This window comes from Fulmarus glacialis, unplaced genomic scaffold, assembly GCF_000690835.1.
Source record: "Fulmarus glacialis isolate BGI_N327 unplaced genomic scaffold, ASM69083v1 scaffold27117, whole genome shotgun sequence".
In the NCBI taxonomy this organism is placed as follows: Eukaryota; Metazoa; Chordata; class Aves; order Procellariiformes; family Procellariidae; genus Fulmarus; species Fulmarus glacialis.
The window spans coordinates 1,229-22,217 of NW_009223035.1; the positions used below are offsets into that span (position 1 = coordinate 1,229).

The following is a 20,989-nucleotide window of genomic DNA, read 5'->3' on the forward strand; positions in this document are numbered from 1 at the left end:
CTATTCATCCTATTTAAAAGTTACTTAGTTTGTAAACCAGCCCCAGCTTTGTTATTAAGCAAAACATTAGAACCGAGTATCAAAATGTTTTTCTTGTTTCCACATATTCAAATCTTAATCCTACTACCTCCTTCTAGAGCATGAGATAAGCAATTACAGAACATAACGTGCAGAAGATCATTTAACAGCAATGCTGCAGTTTTCTTGTTGCATTCAGCTTACTACAAGCCGTGAGTCTTCTCTGCTATGCGGGCTTGCCTTATGAAATAGGCTGGGGCAAATTTTTACTACAGATAATGACTGCCACAGATCCCTGGCAGCTTTTTTCTGGCTGTTTATGGAACCCTGTAGGTTAGACAATTTTAACTGTATTTACAATGCAAGTCATACCTCAAACAAATCATAACCCTCAGCTTCCACCCTATCATATGGCCGGATGATGCCATCTTCATGAATGAAACGTGGAGGACGGAGACTAGATACTTCTTCAGTTGATTCTGCCACCCTGCCACAGACAGTGAAACAGTATTTCGGTAAGTTTACTACAATTCTGAGTTTCACCAAGGTATCTTTAAAAAAAAAAAAACAAAACACCCTTTCACTTGCTGCATATCCCACTTACACGTCCTGGGTACCCTACAGATGTAAATAGTAAAGACACACTGCTAGTAATAAATTCAAAGTAACATCAGCCAATTAGGCAGCTACAGAATAATTTGGAGAAGTTTACTCCCAATCCTGGATAATTTACTAAGGGTTCTCATGTTTATTAACACACTTTCCAAAGGTCCCCTTAAAACAGAAGAAGCCCCTGATGTGCACTGCTAACTGAATTTCAAACTGGCAAGTTTTTCTCCAAAAATTTCAATGGTCTATTTTTCACAATATGTTTAAATAACGTTTAGATATTTGCATTCAGCAGTACACAAACCTACCTCAAAAGTAAAATTTACACATGATCTTTTAATTACTTTCTGATCAGGGGAGGGAGTGAAAGGAGAAAATGGACCAGTTATCATCCACCTGAACTACAACACTGCAAGATGTATTCTGAAGCAGCAATTTCCAGAGGCCATCATAAAATACATTCATTATAGGCTACTAGACATCTCTCAACCCCATACATCCTGCACATTGTATTTAACACAAATAATTGTGTGTCACTGCTGGACTACTTTACCACTTGGTATCCAACATATAGTGAGTACTTCAAAACTTCCTCTTGACATTTTACCTTTGAATTCCCTGGAAGGTACTGCTTGCCATATCCACAATGCCACCTGTTGGGCGGGCTACTACTCCTACAAGCCCCTTTCCAATTCCTTTAAAGAATCCAGCTGCACCTTCTTTTTTAGCCCCTTTAAAAGAAAGGGAACAGAAAAAGAAATCATTTTAATGACCTACATGAAGAAATTAACAACAGAATTAAACCGTTACTGCTCCAGGCTGCACTAGAACTGTTTTGTATTGGAAACCGCCCACAGCAATTGATTACTTACAATCCGCTTATAAAAAGGTTTTCTGTGAAAAGTCACACATTGCTTCCTTGTCTGTTCAGACATGTTGCTGTTCACTTAACACCTTTCCAGCCTCCAAAGCCAGCATAACTGAGATGTTAACTAGATTCTCCTTCTCGCACTTTCAGTCTGGACTGTAGGCCAATATATCAGTTTTTATAGGTTGACAGTAATAACAAAATAATCTGAAGACTAAGAGGCACAAGTATAATGGAAGTTAACTATTTCTATCTCAAAATTTCGTGTTTCTGGTGACATGTAACTATGGAAGAGCCAAGACACTGTTTGGAAAGCATGTGTGTCATCCACCAATGAGAGAAGGACTACACCTCAAAGTATCTGCCAATAATCTATAAAATACAACAAAATAACAATTAACTTCCAACATTTAAATCACTTTGACATGAATTTTAATAAGAAGCATTTTATCTTGGATTTTTTCACCATCTATCATACTGATAAAGTGACAGACTTCACAAAAAGAAATCATAGAATCATAGAATCATTAAGGTTGGAAAAGACCTCTAAGATCATCGAGTCCAACCATCAACCCAACACTACCATGCCCACTAAACCATGTCCCTAAGCGCCTCATCTACACGTCTTTTAAATACCTCCAGGGATGGTGACTCCACCATCTGGAGTCTGCGCAGCCTGTTCCAAGGCCTGACCACTCTTTCAGTAAAAAAATTTTTCCTAATGTCCAATCTAAACCTCCCTTGGTGCAACTTGAGGCCATTTCCTCTCGTCCTATCACTAGTTACTTGGCAGAAGAGACCAACCCCCACCTCGCTACAACCTCCTTTCAGGTAGTTGTAGAGCGCGATGAGGTCTCCCCTCAGCCTCCTCTTCTCCAGGCTAAACAGCCCCAGTTCCCTCAGCCGCTCCTCATCAGACTTGTGCTCCAGGCCCTTCACCAGCTTCGTTGCCCTTCTCTGGACCCGCTCCAGCACCTCAAGGTCCTTCTTGTCGTGAGGGGCCCAAAACTGAACACAGGATTCGAGGTGCGGCCTCACCAGGGCCGAGTACAGGGGCACAATCACCTCCCTACTCCTGCTGGCCACACTATTTCTGATACAGGCCAGGAAATACTGATCTCAGGCATAAACCCAAATTTGCTTACTAAGATTTCTCCAACCTTTGGAGTCCCAAAAAACATTTTCAACTGGTGCTTTTTAATTTATTATTTTTCGTATCTTTATTCTGGCTTTAAACAATAAATTGGGTACTACAGCAGGCCTAACAAAATATGTCATGAAGATAACCATTTCTTAATTCATACAAAGGCTGAAAAGTTGGTAAGCCAGCAACAGCTATAAATATATTTGAGTAAATCATTGTATAAGGTCACATTTGAATTAGAAATATAATCTTGCTATGCATTAGCATCACCACACTTAGAATGATATTTCTTAAGATTACAAAATAAATTGTAAAGTATTGGGAAACCATTTAAGCAGTGCAGTGCAACCTTAGTGCTTACCTTCTACAGGTTTAGTGATTATGCCCGTCACACCACCAACAACACCCTAAAACGAAGAAGATAATTAAGTTCCTAATTAGAAACAGGAACGCTGTAGTCCAACTGGGCAACCACTTGTCTCTCATCCTTCATTTTAAAACTTTATAATGAAGTTCAATATCAGAAATATTGTTTGGCTGGGTTTTTTGGGGGGTTTGGGTTTTTTTTACTTTAATTTTTCAAGAAAATTATAACTGAGGGAAAGAAAAGAGAGGGAAACTAAAATGGCTGAAGAAACATTTATGCTGGCAAGAAAGACTAACAAATCTTTTGTAATCAGCCTCGTAATAATTAAAGTTGCTATTTCACTTTCACTACTAACAGGAAGCTGCCAGAATTCCCAGTCATGAGTGAGTGATACCAAATACTCAAGATAAATTAACATCAAATAACACTCTGGAAGTCTGTAAAGGTCAAGTAGTTTAATGACACTACGGCAAAAGAATAAAAATCTACTGAGGTAACTTCCAAATTTTCAGCAAACAGTATCAGAAACAACTCCACAATGTTTACTACTTATAATTACTTAGAAAGAAGTTGACTGTTTTTATTTTGAGTGGAAAGTGATAGAATTTATTATTAGAAGACTTAATTTGCATTCAGGTAATACAGATCTCTCAGTAATTGTTTACATGAGGTTTGTCTCATACTTAACACTTTAACTAGAAATAGATGTGATCTTCCAGGAACCAGAAAAGGTTCCCAATTTTAGATTACAAAAAAAATACAGTGGTTACACAGCTTCTATTTCAGAAAAATCTCTCAACCTAATGTAGTACTTATTTTTATACACATTTTATTTGCTTTATGTCCTTTTAAGTCAAAGAAAACCTAGCAGTTTTTATAAGACCTCAGCATATAGAAAGCCATTTTTACTATGCAGCACATGCCCAGAGCTCATAATTCACAGCCAATTGACTTCTACTGATAGAATGACTGCAAGGTAAAATAAGGGCCTGGTTACTTTAATTAGATAACACATTTTTTGAACATGAGTAACTATTTATTTATTTATTTATATAATTCGCAGGAGAAATTGGTGTTACTTCCTACACTTTTCCTTTCCAAGATCCTACCTTCAACTCCTCAGGCTGGCCAAAAACATGACCTCAAACACTAAAGCTGATACACTATACTGGGTCTCCTATAAACCGACTGCCTGTTTGTCTTTTCTGTTTAGTTCATGAACTGATAAAGAAGACATTATCAAACTTGCTTGCATATAATTTTCAAGCATGGATTAAGAGTTGGCACATCATACCCTCAACTTCAAATTCATACCCGTAACAAGCCTTTTCCTCCTTTGGCCAGGCTGTCACTGAAGTCTTTTGGCTGCCGACCCATTTCCTCTCTCCGTTTCTGCTGAAATTCTTTATCCATAGTAATAGCAGCCAAGCCTTTTCCCACAGAACCAGTGATCCTAGACACCACCCCTGCTGCACCACCTGATGGAACAGGGTAGAAAGCAAAAGTTACTGTTCTTTCACAATGTAACAGCAGACAACACGCAAGAAGCCACAAAATTCATAGCAATTTCCCTTCATATTCAGTTTAGATATTACAAATTTACACACAGTTACTACCACATGTTGTCCATGAGAAGACTCCAGAATCTGGCCTGAAATCCATAAATACAGCAAAAGGTAACTCTTAAATCACTTCAGTACATGTTATATAGCATATTGGATGGAATCATATTTTCTCTAATTACTGTAACATATACCTAAATAAACATCTAAGGTAACTGTAACAGTAGCTGGTCCTAAGAACATTTCTCAAGCTTCTCCAGACATAGTAGGACCATTAGAATTATTTTCCTTATTCATCCATAGCATGTTACAAATTCAGTTATACATGCCGTGTTTCTCAATTTGCTTGCTCAGTCTACAAAACAGACATTTAGATGGTCTCAAGCAAGTTAGGTGTGAATGATCTTTATAACGAATACTGGCAATAGTATCTGACAAACTTAAAATACTCATCAAAAAATTACCATGTAGATATTTTAAAAGTATAAACTTTCCCTTCAAAATAAGACAAAAAAAATCTAAATGCAATCCGTGAGTTAACCTAATTTATCAAAACACTAACAATATGATACGTACCCACTGTGTGTCCAAGAAGACTTTTAACACCAATTACAAAGCCTTCAGCAAATTCTTCAGGTCCCTGAACAGCACCCTAAAAATGAAGCTTTATGATGAATAGCAGAAAACTATACATTTGAAGAAAACTATATATTTGAAGAAAAACTAGCAATTCCTCTACACTGATGAAAGTAAGGCCATTTGAGTATGTTATTTCTTTAAAGTTAACATAAAAAATTACTGCTTTCTTAACTGTTCAGGGTGTAGAGTACACTGACAAAAAAACTACAACCCTACCAGTATATTAAATCAGCCTACTATTCATACACAGTTGAAGAATCAGGAAGTCATACCTGGAACGGCTCATAGAAGAAAGCTTCAACTCCCTCAGACAAGCCTCTGATTAAGCCGAATGGATTTCCAAGAACATCTAACCCAAGTACAAGAACATACATCTGTTTCAGGAGCTAAATAATGAGGGGGAAAAAAAAAGACAAAAACAAGAGCAGTGTTACTAGCTGTTGTTACACATAGTTCCACGTTAGGCTGGTAAATTTTTTAATTTACTACCTAAGTACTACCTTAGAGTCCTCAATTAAGTATTCCTACTAGAATGAAGACAGGCTTAGGCAAAAGATGCAGTATATGTATGGATAACTATTAGAATACTTTGGTGAAGAAAAATATAAACAAAAATAACAGAAACAATCACTTAAAATTCCTAAACACATTTTCAGGACACTTTTGTATTTACATTTTTGTAATGTGTCACAAATAAAATAAATGAAATAAAAAATTAGTAGCTGTTAGAGGTATTCACCTTTCCTTTCCTATTTTCTGCATTCTGTAAGATATTTACTCAAAATTTTATACAAAGGCTTGACTAAATAAACTTACTTGTTCACTATAATGTCTAACAACTCTCTTCATCAGTTGGTCTTTCTTATAGAACTGATACTTAATTTCAAAGAAAGCAAGTCTGAAAGACAAATAATCACACATTAGTTATAGATACTCTTCCTCATTCTAAGTAGTCCTCTTTTTTCCTTCAGATAATCCTGAATCGCTATTCTCTTAAAAAGGAGCCCAAACACCATCTTCCCTCCATTCCTCCCTTTCCCCAAAGGCTGTATACATTTATACTAATCAAAGTTTACCATGGACCCAAGTATTAAATGTATAGTAGCTTTATTCAAAATATTTAAAAAAAAAAAAAAAAAAAATCTTTATTAGCTTACTTGAAAATAAGATCATCCACATCTGTTAGAGTAGCTCCAATACTTTTCAACAGCAAATTCAGAGAACGGATGGCTATCATTTCTTCCCCCTTATCTGATGCTTCTCCACCAGAAGCCAGAGACAGACTCAAATGCAACTGTCAAGAAAGAATTAGTAAAACAAGACAAATCGAGACAAAGAAGACACATACCAGACAAGTTGTGTTGTGCACATGTAAACGAACCAGTGGTGAAACAGCGGTAAGTGTATTTTTACTCACTTTGAGGAAATGTACAATTTCAACAAACATGCTTCAACTCACAATGGTATTACTTTGATAACATATGTATTTATTTATATTTCCATACAGAGAAGTGCCAAATTGCCCTAGATGTTTAACTTTTGTGGTTTACATCTGTAAACTCTGTGTAAACAATGAGAGAGAGAACTTGTTAAATAGGTGGAGCTTAATTCCCAGTGCAAGTTAAATTCTGATTAACTTAACTAGCTTGTGTGTATTTTCGCAACTAGTCACTCTTCTGGAAAAATGCATGAACTTTAGAGAACTGTCCTTAAAACTGTAAAATGGGATTGTTTAGTGTCGGTAAGATACTTTTTTTAAAGGAAATCCATACACTTTTCTTAAAGGTGGAGAGCGCAACAGAAAAGTACTTTCCTTTTCCCTTGTTTATCACCATAACCAATTTTGCTCCCTTCTACTCCCTTAAAAGAGGGCAGCAGTTAACCTGTATGATTTGATTTTTTCAAGATTCCCCATTTTCGTTTTTTTTCAAAAGGCCACACAGCCATTTTCACGGTCTTCCAACTACCCAGTGGTTTAGAATGTTGGGATGGGTCACTGAAGTAAGGGGAAAAAACAGGAGAGAAAAAGAAGCCCCTTCCTGTACTTAACTGGCAGCATGTCTAGACGCTTCAAATAAAGACGCAAGAGAGACTGAAAATTGTAATTGTTTCTTCAACAACTTTAACCAGACTTGCTAGACTATAACATTAAAAATATCACGATAGTGTCTGTTCCTCTAGTGTTTTCCCTGGCTTCACATTCTTATAAGTTTATAAGCACAATCATATTAAAAAAAAAAAATCAAGAATCTAAGCATACCCTATAGATATCTAGTGAAATAAGTAAAAAGTTGAAAACAGTGCCAGAATTTGATCATCTGTATTGGGGTTTACGTCTGTCTTTTACACGTTCAGTCAAAAGAAAAAGAAAGTAAATAATTTTTTTTCCTCTAAATTCTTATTCAATCTGACAGCCTTAGGGGAGCATTCTGTAGATTCAGAATAATGTATAATTACTGATCTTTATTCCCTTGCTCTGAAAAATCTAACTGGTTCAAGAGAGACATGAAGACAAGCCCATGAAAGTGTATTTTATTACAACTTATCATACATTACTTGGATACCTTCAGGCCAGCATTTTAACTAGGCTTCCTCATTATTGTACCCATTGACTCTTCCCACTTAGCAATGGTTAAGGGTCTGTTTGTACTCCTGAGCAACTAAGAAAGTTTTCCAACAAAGTGTTAAGTTCTAGAGAACATTAAAAAATCCCCATTAGGAAGACAGCATGAAGACCTCAATTACCCAGAAGGTTGAACTGAGGATGTATTTACTCTAAGTAATTAAGTGATCATTGATCTCAAGTGTTTTATTAACCAGAAGTATCTCTATTACATACCTTAATTGGAGAAATATGGAAATGCTCAAAGAAGCTGAGCATTGACAGATCTGTTAGGGAAGACTCCATTAGCTCTGTGTTAAGTGCATCTACATCTTGCTGAATTAATTTAGACTGGTTTTATTTAAAAAAAAAAAAAAAAAGGAAAAAATAGAACAGAAGTTTATCTCATCAACATATAAACCAGCATAATTATATATGCACGTAATATAATTAATATTGTACATAAATACATGTAAAAATATACATACATATAAACAAACAGCAAAAATAATAATCATAGCCAAATGTAATATAACAATTAACTAGTTAAATAGCCAACACCTCCAAAACTGGAAATAGACTAATTACTTTTGTATACCAGATTATAACTGTACTAATACTTTTCTTTAATACAGGATTAAAAACAAACAAACAAAAAACCAAACCAAAACAGAAAAACCCCACAACAATTTCTGGGTGACTTTTCCAATTTATGTTACATCATTTGATATTCTCTTAAATTCCTCAATCACTTAAGGTATCACTCCTAAATTAATTTAGAAAAATTAGTAAAATAACTAACTTCCTGAGGTTCTTTGCATTTTTGTTTTTCCTAACAAAATTAAGAGGTTTTATACAGTACATCTGAAGATATAATTTCTAAGAAAAAGAAACTTTTAAGAATGACTCTCCTACACATGCTAGAACCAAATATGACCTTTCTGAATACTGTCCACCTATATAAGACTTAATTTAGAGCCATGAAAACCTGTTCCTTCTGCTCTCTAAAGACAAAAGACACTGTAGACCAACAGACAATTAGAAGCCCACTCTATAAACCCTAACCTCATTTCATCTACCACCCTTAACAATTTGTAGCCACAGTTGAAACAACTGTGTCATCAATTAATGAAACATTAAAAGAGCAGAAAACAGTTACACATACCCAAGCATCAGTTACTCATACTTGTCAATTAGTAATGCTCACAGCCAACGTTTAACAGAAATCCCAATGCTTCACTGAAAATAATCTTACCGTGTCCCTTTATTCACTGTTGTCAAATGCAACATTCACTCATTTATACTGAAATATTCAGAAAATCGCAACACCATTACCATTAAGGCCCTGTTCTGGCAAAAATCAGTTTCTCTCATATGTTACCCTTTGTCTTTCAGCTTCTGGGTCTGTAGATGGAGTGAAAAGTTCGCTAAGTGCTCCTAAAAATCCTTGATCAATTTTCAGTGCCATTTCCTGGATAAGAACCATGAAGTATCTAAAATTGGAAAAAACAAGCAGGGAATACTTGTAGAAGCTTAACTTAAATATCACATGCTTACCCTATGTAATCGAAGTTTTTTTATGCAATGTTGCATATTAAGACTTACAAGCTACAATATCAACTCCCTATTTATAGTTAGAAGGGCTTACGAGCCTCACAAAGCTATATGTTACTTTACTGTAGATTATTCATATCTTAACACTTTCAAAATTTACCTAAAAATATTAACCATCACCAAATACTTCTTATACATTACGATTCCATGTGCTCCATATGGATAACATCACCTAAACAACGGATTTTTTCCTCTTATCCAACTGCCCCTCTCCAAAAGTCTTGCATTAGAAACCATCAGCATAATGTTTTTGTCTCATTTTTAGTACGAAAACTCTGGACACAGACATACTAACTAAAGAACATATATTTCACAATAGAACACAATGTATTGGGCTACATTAGAGACTGTATGAGCTGTCTTTTGTTAGAGCACCAAATAAACCCAGCACTGTACAGCAAACAGGCAGACATGCAACTCTGAGACTGTAGTACAAGAGGGAAACAATTCCAATTACTAAAGAATTTGCATAACAGTCCCTTCACGTGGTCAGTCCTTACTTTCTAAAAGTAAGTTTCTTTTAGAATGATGTTTTTCCATTGGAGACGTTTAAAAACTCAATCCAAAGTCAAGAGTTGTTTGGATAGGAGAACATGAACTTTAAAACAAGATTCACTTCTAAATCATGTTAAATCTCTAAAATTGTATTACAACACTCTGTTAAACTCACTTGAATTGCAGTACTTTGCTGTAGTCATTGAATCTAGTGATGACGCTGATGTCAATGAAAGGTTTTGGTTCTAAATAGAAAAAAAAAAAAAATCTAAGTAACGTAAAAAATAAATTGCCAAATTACTACTTTCAAGGCTGAATAATCTGCTATTACTAAAGGCTTTGTCATACCTGAATCCAAAGCAATCGACTTGGGAGGGGCTACAGGGTGAAATACAACAGGAAACATCGATCCAGGTAATTGATTATCAACCTAAAAAATCATTGCATAATTACAGGAATGTTTTAGTGACACAATAATCAAAGACCATTTCCATTATAGAAGGCTTGAGAAACTGTTTATAGATTGTGTTCAAGAAAAACGTCACTCTTATTTTGGTGGAAGGAGAAAAGGGGAAGAGGATTACTCTGATATTATTTTGGAATGTTACTTATTTTAGTTATAAAAGGTCAGATGGTTGGAAGTGTTGCACAAGGGATGCTTATAAAGGTTCACACTCACAAAGATTCATTTAGAGGGTCTGCAGCTGATGGCATACATTGACTGTAATAGTGAAAACTACCTTCAGGCAAAAATAAAAACAAATAAACCCCACCAGCTGTTCAGGAAAAGCATCAGTGTCCTCAATGAGTGCCCTCCCCAAGGGACTCTGAAGTGCAGCAAATGGAGATGAAGATGACAATGATGATGATGATTTCTCGCCATAATTTTCCTCCAGTACTAAACTCTTCTCACTAGTACCTGCTCAAACGCTCTATTGGTTAATTTAGCAACACTATTAGAACTGACTGGAGTATGCTAATCAGGTGCAAGTGTTGCACATTAATTCACTGTTAAGCTTACATGCAGATATATTATTGTGTACTATTTTTGAGTATTTAAATGTCTATTATCTACTTTCCATTGGAGAGGTAGTTTTTGTGCTAAAGATCTCTGAACCTCTAGATACACTCTCTAGAATATGTTACATGACTGTATCAAACTATGGTGAACAAGTTTTGAAAAAGGTTGAGGTTTTTGTTTGTTTTAAAACACCAAAAGACCTCTCTTCAGAAATAAACTTTCCGTCACAGCACCATGCTTTCCATTAACCCACAATTTTGTGGGATTTTTTCCATACTACTTGCAAAATCCTGGGATGGCAGTTCTGCAGTACTTTTCCATCAATGGAGCATTCATAGCATTACTGCTACTCTGACATAGTGAGCAGAGCAGCACATATGTAAGATTTGGAGATACTTCTTCATACAAATGAATAAAATAAAAGCCTTAAAGTGTCTGTTTGGTTCATAGAACATGATGAAAGATGGTACCTGCAGCCAATACAATTGAGCCCGTAAGCTTCTTTGGTGAGGCGACTGTTTGAATTCAACTTGAATTCCTGATAGAAAGTTGCGTCGGATGCTGCATCTGACTGGGAGACGCATTTCCATTGGAATCTTACTAAAATTCACCTGGAAATATAAGAAAGCAGAGCTAACATACAGTTTAATTAGAGAAATAATAAAATGTTATGTTACTAGTAAGCAGACCAGCAAACAAAACATGCATTTTTACTTATTTCATGACCACATGGCTACTGAATTACTTAATCCAATTATCTGCATGGAAAGTAATGAAAAGAACAAGTTAGTCTGATAAGCACATTATATTGCAACTTTAGTTGCCCCAAGCGGGAACCTCTGTCTTATCTTAGTAACTATTTCTTCATGAGTTATATATTACACTGGCATAATTAAAGATATTTACATGCAGCTGACTACTTTCCCAGCTGATGCTTTTACCCTGATCTTGAAACATTTAAGTTATGAGAAGCAAAAGAAAAAGCTCTCCTTTTTTTCAAGTCAAATGTAATGACTTACAGATACAAGTTTTTGATACCACGTACTTCAAATGCACTACTGCAATGTACAAAACCTAAGTATTCATACTGCTGAGGGTATATATGTTTTTCAAATGAAAAGATGATATAGAAAACAAGCCAAATTATGGTACTACAAAATGCCTGTATTTTACTTAGCCATTTCAACACACTAAATTTACGCATGGAATACAGGTATGTATAATTAATGTCTGAAAAAGCTCAGTTAAGTGGATTAATTTCAAGAGTCTTTGAATGCTATAGGCTCCTTTATCATATCAAGTCATAGGAACTGCAGCTTACTAAGAAGCTAAAACCAAAATTTCTGCAAAGAATTTAAGTTACATCAACGAGAATATAGGTTCATAACTAACACGCAGATACCAAGCAATCTTTTCTACCACACAAAAGCGAAATTCTTTGACTCTTACTTCATAATACAAATCCAGAAAACATCTCAATACTGCCTCATTATTACCTCAATACAAAAATATTCTACTGTATAAAATGTGAAACTATTCCAAAAAGAAGCTTGCTTTTTGTTTGTGTTTCTCTTAATACAGCATCTACCCTTACTTAGCAAAATAGAAGTCCGTTTTAACTGTTGCACATGTTCTGCAATCATTTAAACACTGCAACCTCAAAACATACCTCGGTATTGCTGTCTAGTTTATGCCAACCTGGAGCTTGACAAGCACTCTTACAAAGATACTTTTGATAGGCTTGTTCCAACAGGTTTATTTGCTTTTGATTAAATGGTTTCCACTTTTGCCTTGGTTTCAGTTCCCAAACAACACCAGAACTGCAAGATAAATAATAAGGTTAACAATTTCAAAGTACTTAAACCTTTCTTATCCATGCAAATCATGTAAAAAGATATTATCCTAATTTTTCAGGCTCAAAAAACCCTATTGTTTACTTTTTTTTTAATAGAAGCTAAGAAAGGAGGCAGTTAAATCCTATTTATTCAAATTGCACAATAGGAATAAAGGCAGAACTTAATTTTACTTAAAAAGGTTTCACTTATATTAATTTCATTTGAAAGATGTCCCCTTCAACGCAACTGTATTGCTAAAATCACAATATGCTGTCAAATTTTGATTATTCAAAGGAATATTTAGGCTTCCATGTGCAGTACCTAGTAATTCCTATATAAGAGATTTCTTTTTTGTTTTCATTGTTAACAAGAGAAAGTCCAAGACTATGGATTGACAAGTTTATTTCTTGATCAGGTTGCTCCAGCTCCTCTGCTTGTCGTGCTTTAGAAACTAATGCAACATCATCTGTGAAAAGTAGCACTCGTTGGCGTCCATCCAGGAAAGACACCCAGTGTATTTGAGTATTTGCATTGTAAGGGAATTGGCCACATTCATCCTGTATTGGGGAAAAAAAAAAAAAAGAAATTTATATAGTAAGTCTATTACAGGAGTAAATCCATTATGTTGCTGTATGCTTATAAGCAAGCAAGTTTACTGGCACACATACCAATCAGAACTCAGTATTTTTCTTGTTTGTTCAGTTTAATGCATCATACTGATTTGGTGGCATCTTGTATCCCAACATTCGAAAGAAGTTGGGGGTTGGGATTTTTTTTTTTTCCCCCTTTTGAAAAGTAGGCATTCCAGCAGTATTTATGGATGAGAATAATATTGGCACTTATTAGGTAACAAAGGCCTTCACAGCAAAAGAAAAGACTTAGAATTGTAGGTGATGAGGGAAGAAGGCATTAAATCATACACCACAAAACAGTAAAACCAGGTAATGATTAAGATCTCTGCTCTTCAAATGCAGATGTTCCTTATTTGTTAATTTGTGAGGCAAAACTGAGATAGTTAAAGCCCTTTTCTCAATAATCATGAATGTAACCATAATTATATACAAAGAAAATCAGTTTCAAACTAAAAACATTTTTAAATGTAAAAAATTTGACCCAAGAAAGTGCTTATACAGTAAAGCACACTGTAATTGGTTAACCGCCAGAGTTCAGCTGTGAGAAACTAAATCCATTCCCAGTATAACTGAAACACAAACTTGCTTTCCTCTCTCTACTTTTAGCTACTAACGTTTTCACTTTTCTTGTCTTAACTCTGTGCCTAGTCAACAGAAAAACCAAGCCACCTCTGAATAATTCAGAGTTTAGTAAAAGGTGCAAGAGGGCTGCTATTTAGAGACAGACATATAGGACTTTATTTAGCCTACATGCCAGTTAAGTGAGAAAAATCTTCCTCCATCAATGCTTGCTTCCCCATTCTTTAACAGAATACTTGCCCAGTCTTATCTTATATTTACCTCTGCTTCTAGTTATAGTTCCCCTCTTTCCCCAACTCATTTTCCATCTTGATCATTGTTATTTTGCCCCCACATTCACACATTATCCTATTTTAATATTGCATGAGTTACAAACACCAAAATAGCTCCTAGTGAGCAACTCAGAATTTTCTGCTCCATGCGAGCATTTCCTGTAGGAAGCGAGAGTCACAACAGTCAGGGGTTTTCTCCACCTTTAGGGAGATACTTAAGCCAAATGCAGCACTGCTAGAAAATTGGTGAATTATTCATCCTCTGTACTATTTAGATATGTCCACAGCTCCTACACTTTATCCTTCTTTCATATCCAAGAAAACCATGGAGAAAATGCAGGTTGGAGTTTGTGTCCAATCCTCCGATTATATTAATCTAAACACCTAAAAATCTTGCTACTGAGAGTGGTAGGCTCAAAAGTCTCTTACAAGACAAGACAGATGCAAAGTTACTGAGGAAGCTTTCTCCCAGACAATTTTAATCTTGTTACAGTCCTAGACTTGTTCATCATTTACTTCTCCGCTTCTGAAATTTACCTTAAGTAGGTCATGTTCACCAAAATTTTGGGAGTAGCCCCAGATCAATTTTCTTGCTTTAGTTGGATCTGTCCATGCAAACAGGCATACTTGCTTTGGTTTCAACTCCATTTCCTCTTGTAATCCACTGCAGGTTAAAAGAAAAGGAGTAAAATGACAGCATTCACTAGTTAAGACCACTGATTGAAGTGGTGCAAGCAGATCACGGTGCTGTACGCTCCACCTCTCCAGCCTCCTCGGGTGAGGCATGAAGGGCCTAGGCTATCCACTCCAAACAAGTTCAGCTGTAGCTAGGCTCTTGGTGAACTGAGATCTATACTCCCACTTTATTCTCTCCGCTTTCTCAAACTATGAAGACTGCTTAAAAGCAGAAAAAATACTTCATTAAAAGAATATGACAAAGGAAAGGGTTTTTTCTATTTTTCAAGGTACCATAATGGTAAAAGAGAACTACTTTCTTCACAAAGGATATCCCCTGGTTAAACAACCAATGGTGAATTGTTTCTTTCACATACCTTTGTTTATATCTGAGAGAGTCCCATGAAGTATGGTTAACAATAAGAGCTGGAGCAGCTCCTTCATGGTAATCCGAGAAGCTTATGACAGTAGAATGCTCAGAAACATTCACATCTACCAGTAAGCCCCCATTCTGGAGAGGAAGTTAGACAGAAAGTTCAGTATTTGTTCTATGCATAAATTCAAGTTAGAATAGACTAAATTATTATTTTTAGATCAGTCTTTCACCAGCCTCTTACAAATGAAAAAAGGAAATGCACCCTACATTATCTAGTAACGGTAAGCTCAAACACATTGGTCACTGGCTTATGACAGACATCAGTAAAATTCACAAACTATTTGTTCATTTAACTTGATTGAAAAATTATATCCAAGTTATAACATTTTTAAGAATTACTTTATTTGGCTAAGTTCAGGAAAAAGTATAGGCAAGCATTGCCTTCACTTTCCATTACAAAACTTAAAGTCATATTTAAAAACTGCAATTTCCTGCATACTCCTTAAAAACACAAAAGGCTACTCTAGACAAACGTACTAACGTTTTTAAAGGTACGACAAATATATCAGTAGCGTATTAACAAACTGATCACTGAGCAGAAAAGTTCTGTTGATTAAACCTCTAAACAAATCATCGTAAGTCTTTCTTCTAATGGCTTTCAAGATCCTGCTTTCTTCCAATATATTTGCAAGATATTTCTGAGATATGTGCAGCACATTTTTTTCTCATTTCCTTACACAAAGGAGGTACTTCATGCTTTCCCTTTTGGGTAGTCTCTTCAGATAGCTTTCTCGAATGCTTCTCTGGCAATATAAATTGACCTTTTTGCTATGTTGTAAGGGCTGGAGGAGAGGTGGGAGGAGACACATCTACCTTTGAAAAAGATGATCTTACAGATTCTCCAGCGCTCATCAGAGGGACTTGGTCTAGGTGTTGGTCTAGGGTGCGTTCTAAATAATTAAGATTCTACTAATTGAATCATAAATTATTTTAGCCATGAACTGTGTGTCTCCAACATGTATTAGCTTATCAAGAAAACAAAAAATACATTCTATTTTAGGGTAAATACTTAAACAAACCAAAGGCACTTAAGAAATACCCTCTGCAAAAGAACAGATGTTAGAGGTGTAGTATACCATTTTTAATGTAATAGCAATAGAGCTGTTCAGCTTCCTATAAGCTTGTCAAAACTAAATCAAATTGACCACTTCACACAGCTATAAAAACATTAACAACATTGCAGACTTGATTCACAACCTTTTTTATGCAACAGAACTGAAGTGCAGTGCACCAACACCTTAAGGCACAAGGTTTCCATCTTGATGATCTGGGGGAGTCAAGCTTTCCCAAGTTCAATACCATAAGGCTAAACCGGAATATTAAGAACAGACCACACAAAGTCAGTCTCACCAATTCTTCCAGCCTCAGCAGGGTACCATTATCCTGGGCTTTAAACAGAAATGGTTTAGATGAGCTTTCATAGCCAACTACTCTTACACAAAGTTCACCAGATGAGTTTTCAGGCCAAAATGGAAGACACTGTAAAAGAAGAAATATCCATGACTTTAACAGTTCATTTATGTTCAATATAGTAAGCCAGCAGTAAAAGAAACAGTCTTATGGACTGAAACTATTTCAAATGCCTTAGTTATTACCCGGTATCTACTGATGAGCATCTCATCCACATTTAGTAAATTATCTAAACTGAAGGACTTGATTAATTTACCAACATATGCAACCTGTGCTGTTCAAGTTGCCCTGAGATGTTAAGTATGCACTTCATGCCATCATAAGTGACAGAGCTTCTATAAGAGAACTGCTTTTTCCTTAAGTGATAGCTAGAGACCCGTCGTTTGTCTATAACATCCAAAGGAAAAAACCTGAAACATTACCTCTGAAGCCGAGATATAATTCCATTTATTAGTTGGAAAAGAGCCATTTGGACCAATTTCTCCAACTTCTAGTTCCAGAGAAGATTTGTTTGCTATTGTGTAGAATGGAGTGAAGGTAACTATCCTTGTAAGGTTAAAACTGCTCATTTTGATGCTAACTCCAACCTGTTGAATAAGGGCAATTTGAGCATACAATCAACAACAAGCTTAAGAGAAAAGTCAGGATGGAAAAAAGAAAAGCCAACATTACTGTAATTACAAAGGCTAGCACACAACACTCCTGTTCTGAACACCTGTGATGAAAGAACCGAACAGCATGCACTAAGATCAGCTGACTATGCAACACAATTAACACAATGGTAAAGAGACAGTTTTAGCTGTAGCATTTTGTAGCTGTAGCATTTGTGGGGAAAATCCAACAGGAATCCTTCTACAGTAAATCAAGACAACCTAAAATGATCATATCATCGGAGATCAGTTAAAGAGTATACAGAAACACAACTCCCCACATATCTGCATATTATTTTAAAGTGTATTCTTTATTCTGCTTAGTTGTGGAAATGTAGTCTTAGACAAGGCTACTGAGTGAAGATCTAAACACTTGCAAACAGTTATGAATTTTGAACGTGAACTCTTATCTCCACTACTCAAGTTCACCACTGTATTTTTGAACAGCCAGTATTACACATTTGTTATATAAACCACATGTTTATGAATTACACTGAAATTTCTGTTGGTGAAACTACTTGTCACCAGGTGCAGACCTGAATAGCTGGGGCATAAAAACTATTACCCTAGACGTTAAATATTTCCCTGATCTAAAAGCAGTGTAAGTAGTGAAACAAAAGCCTTAAGGAGAAAAAGAAGTCAAGCCAAAAGAACCCCAGGAGAGCATCACAAAACACAGAAACCTATCTTACCAGATAGTCCATGTTATTAGCTGAACACCTGACACATCCATAGCTTCCTACAGTATCAAGGGAAAAGCTACTGGACCAAGTGCTAGTTGAAATACATAACTGGATCTACACAAAAAAAGAAAACCATAGAAAGTACTTAAATAAATTCATTTTAATTTTATAGTTCATGCATTATGGAGTGCAATTATATCACATGTAGCAGTATAAAGATGACACTTAAGTGCATTTAAAACCTTCTATAAGTTAAGGTAAGCTTAAGAATGTAGTATCACTCATATTCTGATTTGTTAGTCTGTGCCTGAGTTCTGGGAAAGATGTTACAGTAAAGGGCAGCAAAACAGATGAGTCCTCATCGACTCTTATGTTCATGACAGCACATACATAGATGGGAAAAAAAGCTACAATTTTGTGGTGCTTCACAAACTTGAAGAGGGCGAAGGAAATAATCAAAAGAACACCTTGTCAAAACTGTTTCTTCAACTATTTTTTCAACTATTGTTGGGTGAAAAAATATATTTAAAAGGAAAGAAAGGCCACTTCAGAAAAAAATCCTCTACTACAGTACTCTTCATTTGACCATGCAAATATCACGTCAAAACAAAATCAAAACAAAATAAATACGTTTAACGTTGGACAGAATATTTACATCGTGCATTTTAAATGTCAAAGTACCTAGTGGAGTAAAACACAAGCCTGTGATTCCTCTTTATTCAGTGGAAAACGCCTCCACAGGAAGATTCAGAGCAGCCTTCCTTTTGACTATAAAGGGAGTCCACACTCTTAATTTACATATCTACATTAAATTCCTCTCCCCAAGGAAACAATTTTCTGGCAGGGTACCCACTAAGTTTTCAGGCCCTAACCATTCCATACCATCAGCCTGCTTCTGGCCAGGATGAAAGCTAGCCAATGGGATGCAGTGCAAGACCTGGAAAAAGTTGCAATAGACTTTCTGTCTTCCTGCCTTCCCTTCTACTTAATCCAAAAAGTATAATGAACAAGAAGAAAGCAGCAGCCAAATGAAAGTCTATAGATTTAAATACTACCAAAAAAATTCCTTAGACAAATACGTGTGGGGGGTGTGAGCGCGCATGCCTGTGGTTTTTCCCCCCTCAGAGCAGGATTTTAAAACACCACCACAACAACCACCACCTAAAATAACCATACCTTATTTTTACTAAAAATATTTTTCTTTTTAAAGGAGAACAAAACAATATCTCTGTAGTCTGCTGGGTGCTTCACATGAGTGTCTTCAGCTTGATACTGGAGAATACGTGAAGTCTTGTTGATTATCCAATAAGGACTGAACACAGACAAGATCATACGGCTTCCAATTCGCCTAGTATGTATGTAAATATCCACTGTCATCACTGTTGCAGAATGGGATGTGAAACACACGGAGAAAAATTCAGGCATCCCATCACAAATTTTAAGATGCCCATTCCAGTCTTTGCCTTGATATTTTATCAACACAAGCTCCATTATTTCTCCATTGATTCTTGAATGAAAAACATCTGCAGCACTCCCTTCCATCAATTCACGGGCTTCTGCTGCTCCCTGTACCAAAATTAAAAGGGGCAAATTAAGTTTTTAATATATAAAATTTAGGTATTCAAAAAACAGCATTTTATTCTTCTCTTGCAGGATGCACATGTTTCAGATATCTCAGCACCACATGTCCCAGTCTCCAACCACTTTCGTTTGAGCCTGATCCTATGAATAATTTTATATCAATTGCACTTTTCCTGCAGGACAGTAAAGACTGCTTAATTCTGGATTTCAGGAAGCCAAACTAGTTCCAATGTATGCCCTGTCTCTGTTCCCTCCCTCCCTCCTCCATGATTTTCAAGGGATTTTGGCAATGAGTTCTTATTCATATACTTGCAATACTAGGTGCAACACTGAATTTCACTGTGCTGCAGATGTACAGTCAGGACTTTTCACATTAAAGAACACCCAAGGCAGAAAGCCAGCAGCTGTGCCATACTGTTTGGTAGCACAGCTTCCCTCAGGCAGTAGCATCCCACAACAGCAGCTTTCCTAATTTTTACTGAGAAACAGTATATTTTACTGTATTGAACAGTGGCCAGGCTTGATTAGTCAAGGGATGTGAAGACAATAAGCACATACCCATCTACAGGTATGGTGACTTCAGAAATAGATTTGAATTACTAGTTTCTAGCTCCTCAATTAAGGCAATGGCACTCTGTTCTACATTCTGTGACTCTGACTACAGAAGTACTGGAAATAGTGACATTAGGATGTCGGACAGAGGTGAAAGAAAGATCTAAATGAATGCCACAGCCAGTTATGTGAGTAGGACAAAACAGAACAAACTAGGGTAATAGTTCTAAATCCTCCCACCTTTTCTATTCACTAAAATCACTCAGCTTTCATGAAGAAATACTAGATACTGAAAATACTGAAAGAAGAGGAAAAAAGTCTGTATAGCATCCCACAAAGAAATCTTCCGATTTGTGCAAGGGAGACCTCACAGTAGTCCTCAGTAAAGAATCAGTGTCAGAATGGAGGGAAGTTGTGTTTCTACATAGAAGAAAAGCTCCAAAAATTTCAGATGCTTTTTCTTACGCCTCTCCCTGTGAAACAAAAGATATCTTGCAAAACACAAACAGGATCTCAGAAGAATGTAACAGAGAAAAACCAATCCAGTACAGGATTCATATTTAAGGAGCAAGGCAGAACTGGCCAGGTACACCCAAATTAAAAACAATTAATCCCCAAAACTCCGAGAATCAATACATCAGCTGACTCACTCATTTACAATAGAAAATACAAAAAACAACATTCAGTATCTTCCACACTACATTCACCTCCACTTCTAAGTAAATACAGTCTTACTTAAAATCAA

The 20,989-nt window shown here is 36.0% G+C and overlaps 1 protein-coding gene across 1 annotated transcript in view; it reads right to left on the minus strand.

Moving 5' to 3' along the window:
• Positions 1-390: 390 nt before the first annotated feature.
• VPS13C (vacuolar protein sorting 13 homolog C (S. cerevisiae)) overlaps positions 391-20,989 on the minus strand; it is a gene marked incomplete at both ends in the record, with an annotated part of 66,912 nt that continues 46,313 nt past the window's right edge. The window contains 21 exons of the mRNA XM_009581663.1: positions 391-505; positions 1,235-1,358; positions 3,001-3,046; positions 4,321-4,484; positions 5,145-5,220; positions 5,480-5,593; positions 6,024-6,105; positions 6,365-6,501; positions 8,047-8,160; positions 9,191-9,302; positions 10,094-10,163; positions 10,267-10,348; positions 11,410-11,550; positions 12,609-12,759; positions 13,096-13,331; positions 14,795-14,921; positions 15,310-15,443; positions 16,719-16,847; positions 17,201-17,365; positions 18,121-18,225; positions 19,288-19,673. Of these exons, the coding sequence (XP_009579958.1) occupies positions 391-505; positions 1,235-1,358; positions 3,001-3,046; positions 4,321-4,484; positions 5,145-5,220; positions 5,480-5,593; positions 6,024-6,105; positions 6,365-6,501; positions 8,047-8,160; positions 9,191-9,302; positions 10,094-10,163; positions 10,267-10,348; positions 11,410-11,550; positions 12,609-12,759; positions 13,096-13,331; positions 14,795-14,921; positions 15,310-15,443; positions 16,719-16,847; positions 17,201-17,365; positions 18,121-18,225; positions 19,288-19,673 (2,810 nt within the window). The remainder of the gene's footprint in view (positions 506-1,234; positions 1,359-3,000; positions 3,047-4,320; positions 4,485-5,144; positions 5,221-5,479; positions 5,594-6,023; positions 6,106-6,364; positions 6,502-8,046; positions 8,161-9,190; positions 9,303-10,093; positions 10,164-10,266; positions 10,349-11,409; positions 11,551-12,608; positions 12,760-13,095; positions 13,332-14,794; positions 14,922-15,309; positions 15,444-16,718; positions 16,848-17,200; positions 17,366-18,120; positions 18,226-19,287; positions 19,674-20,989) is intronic.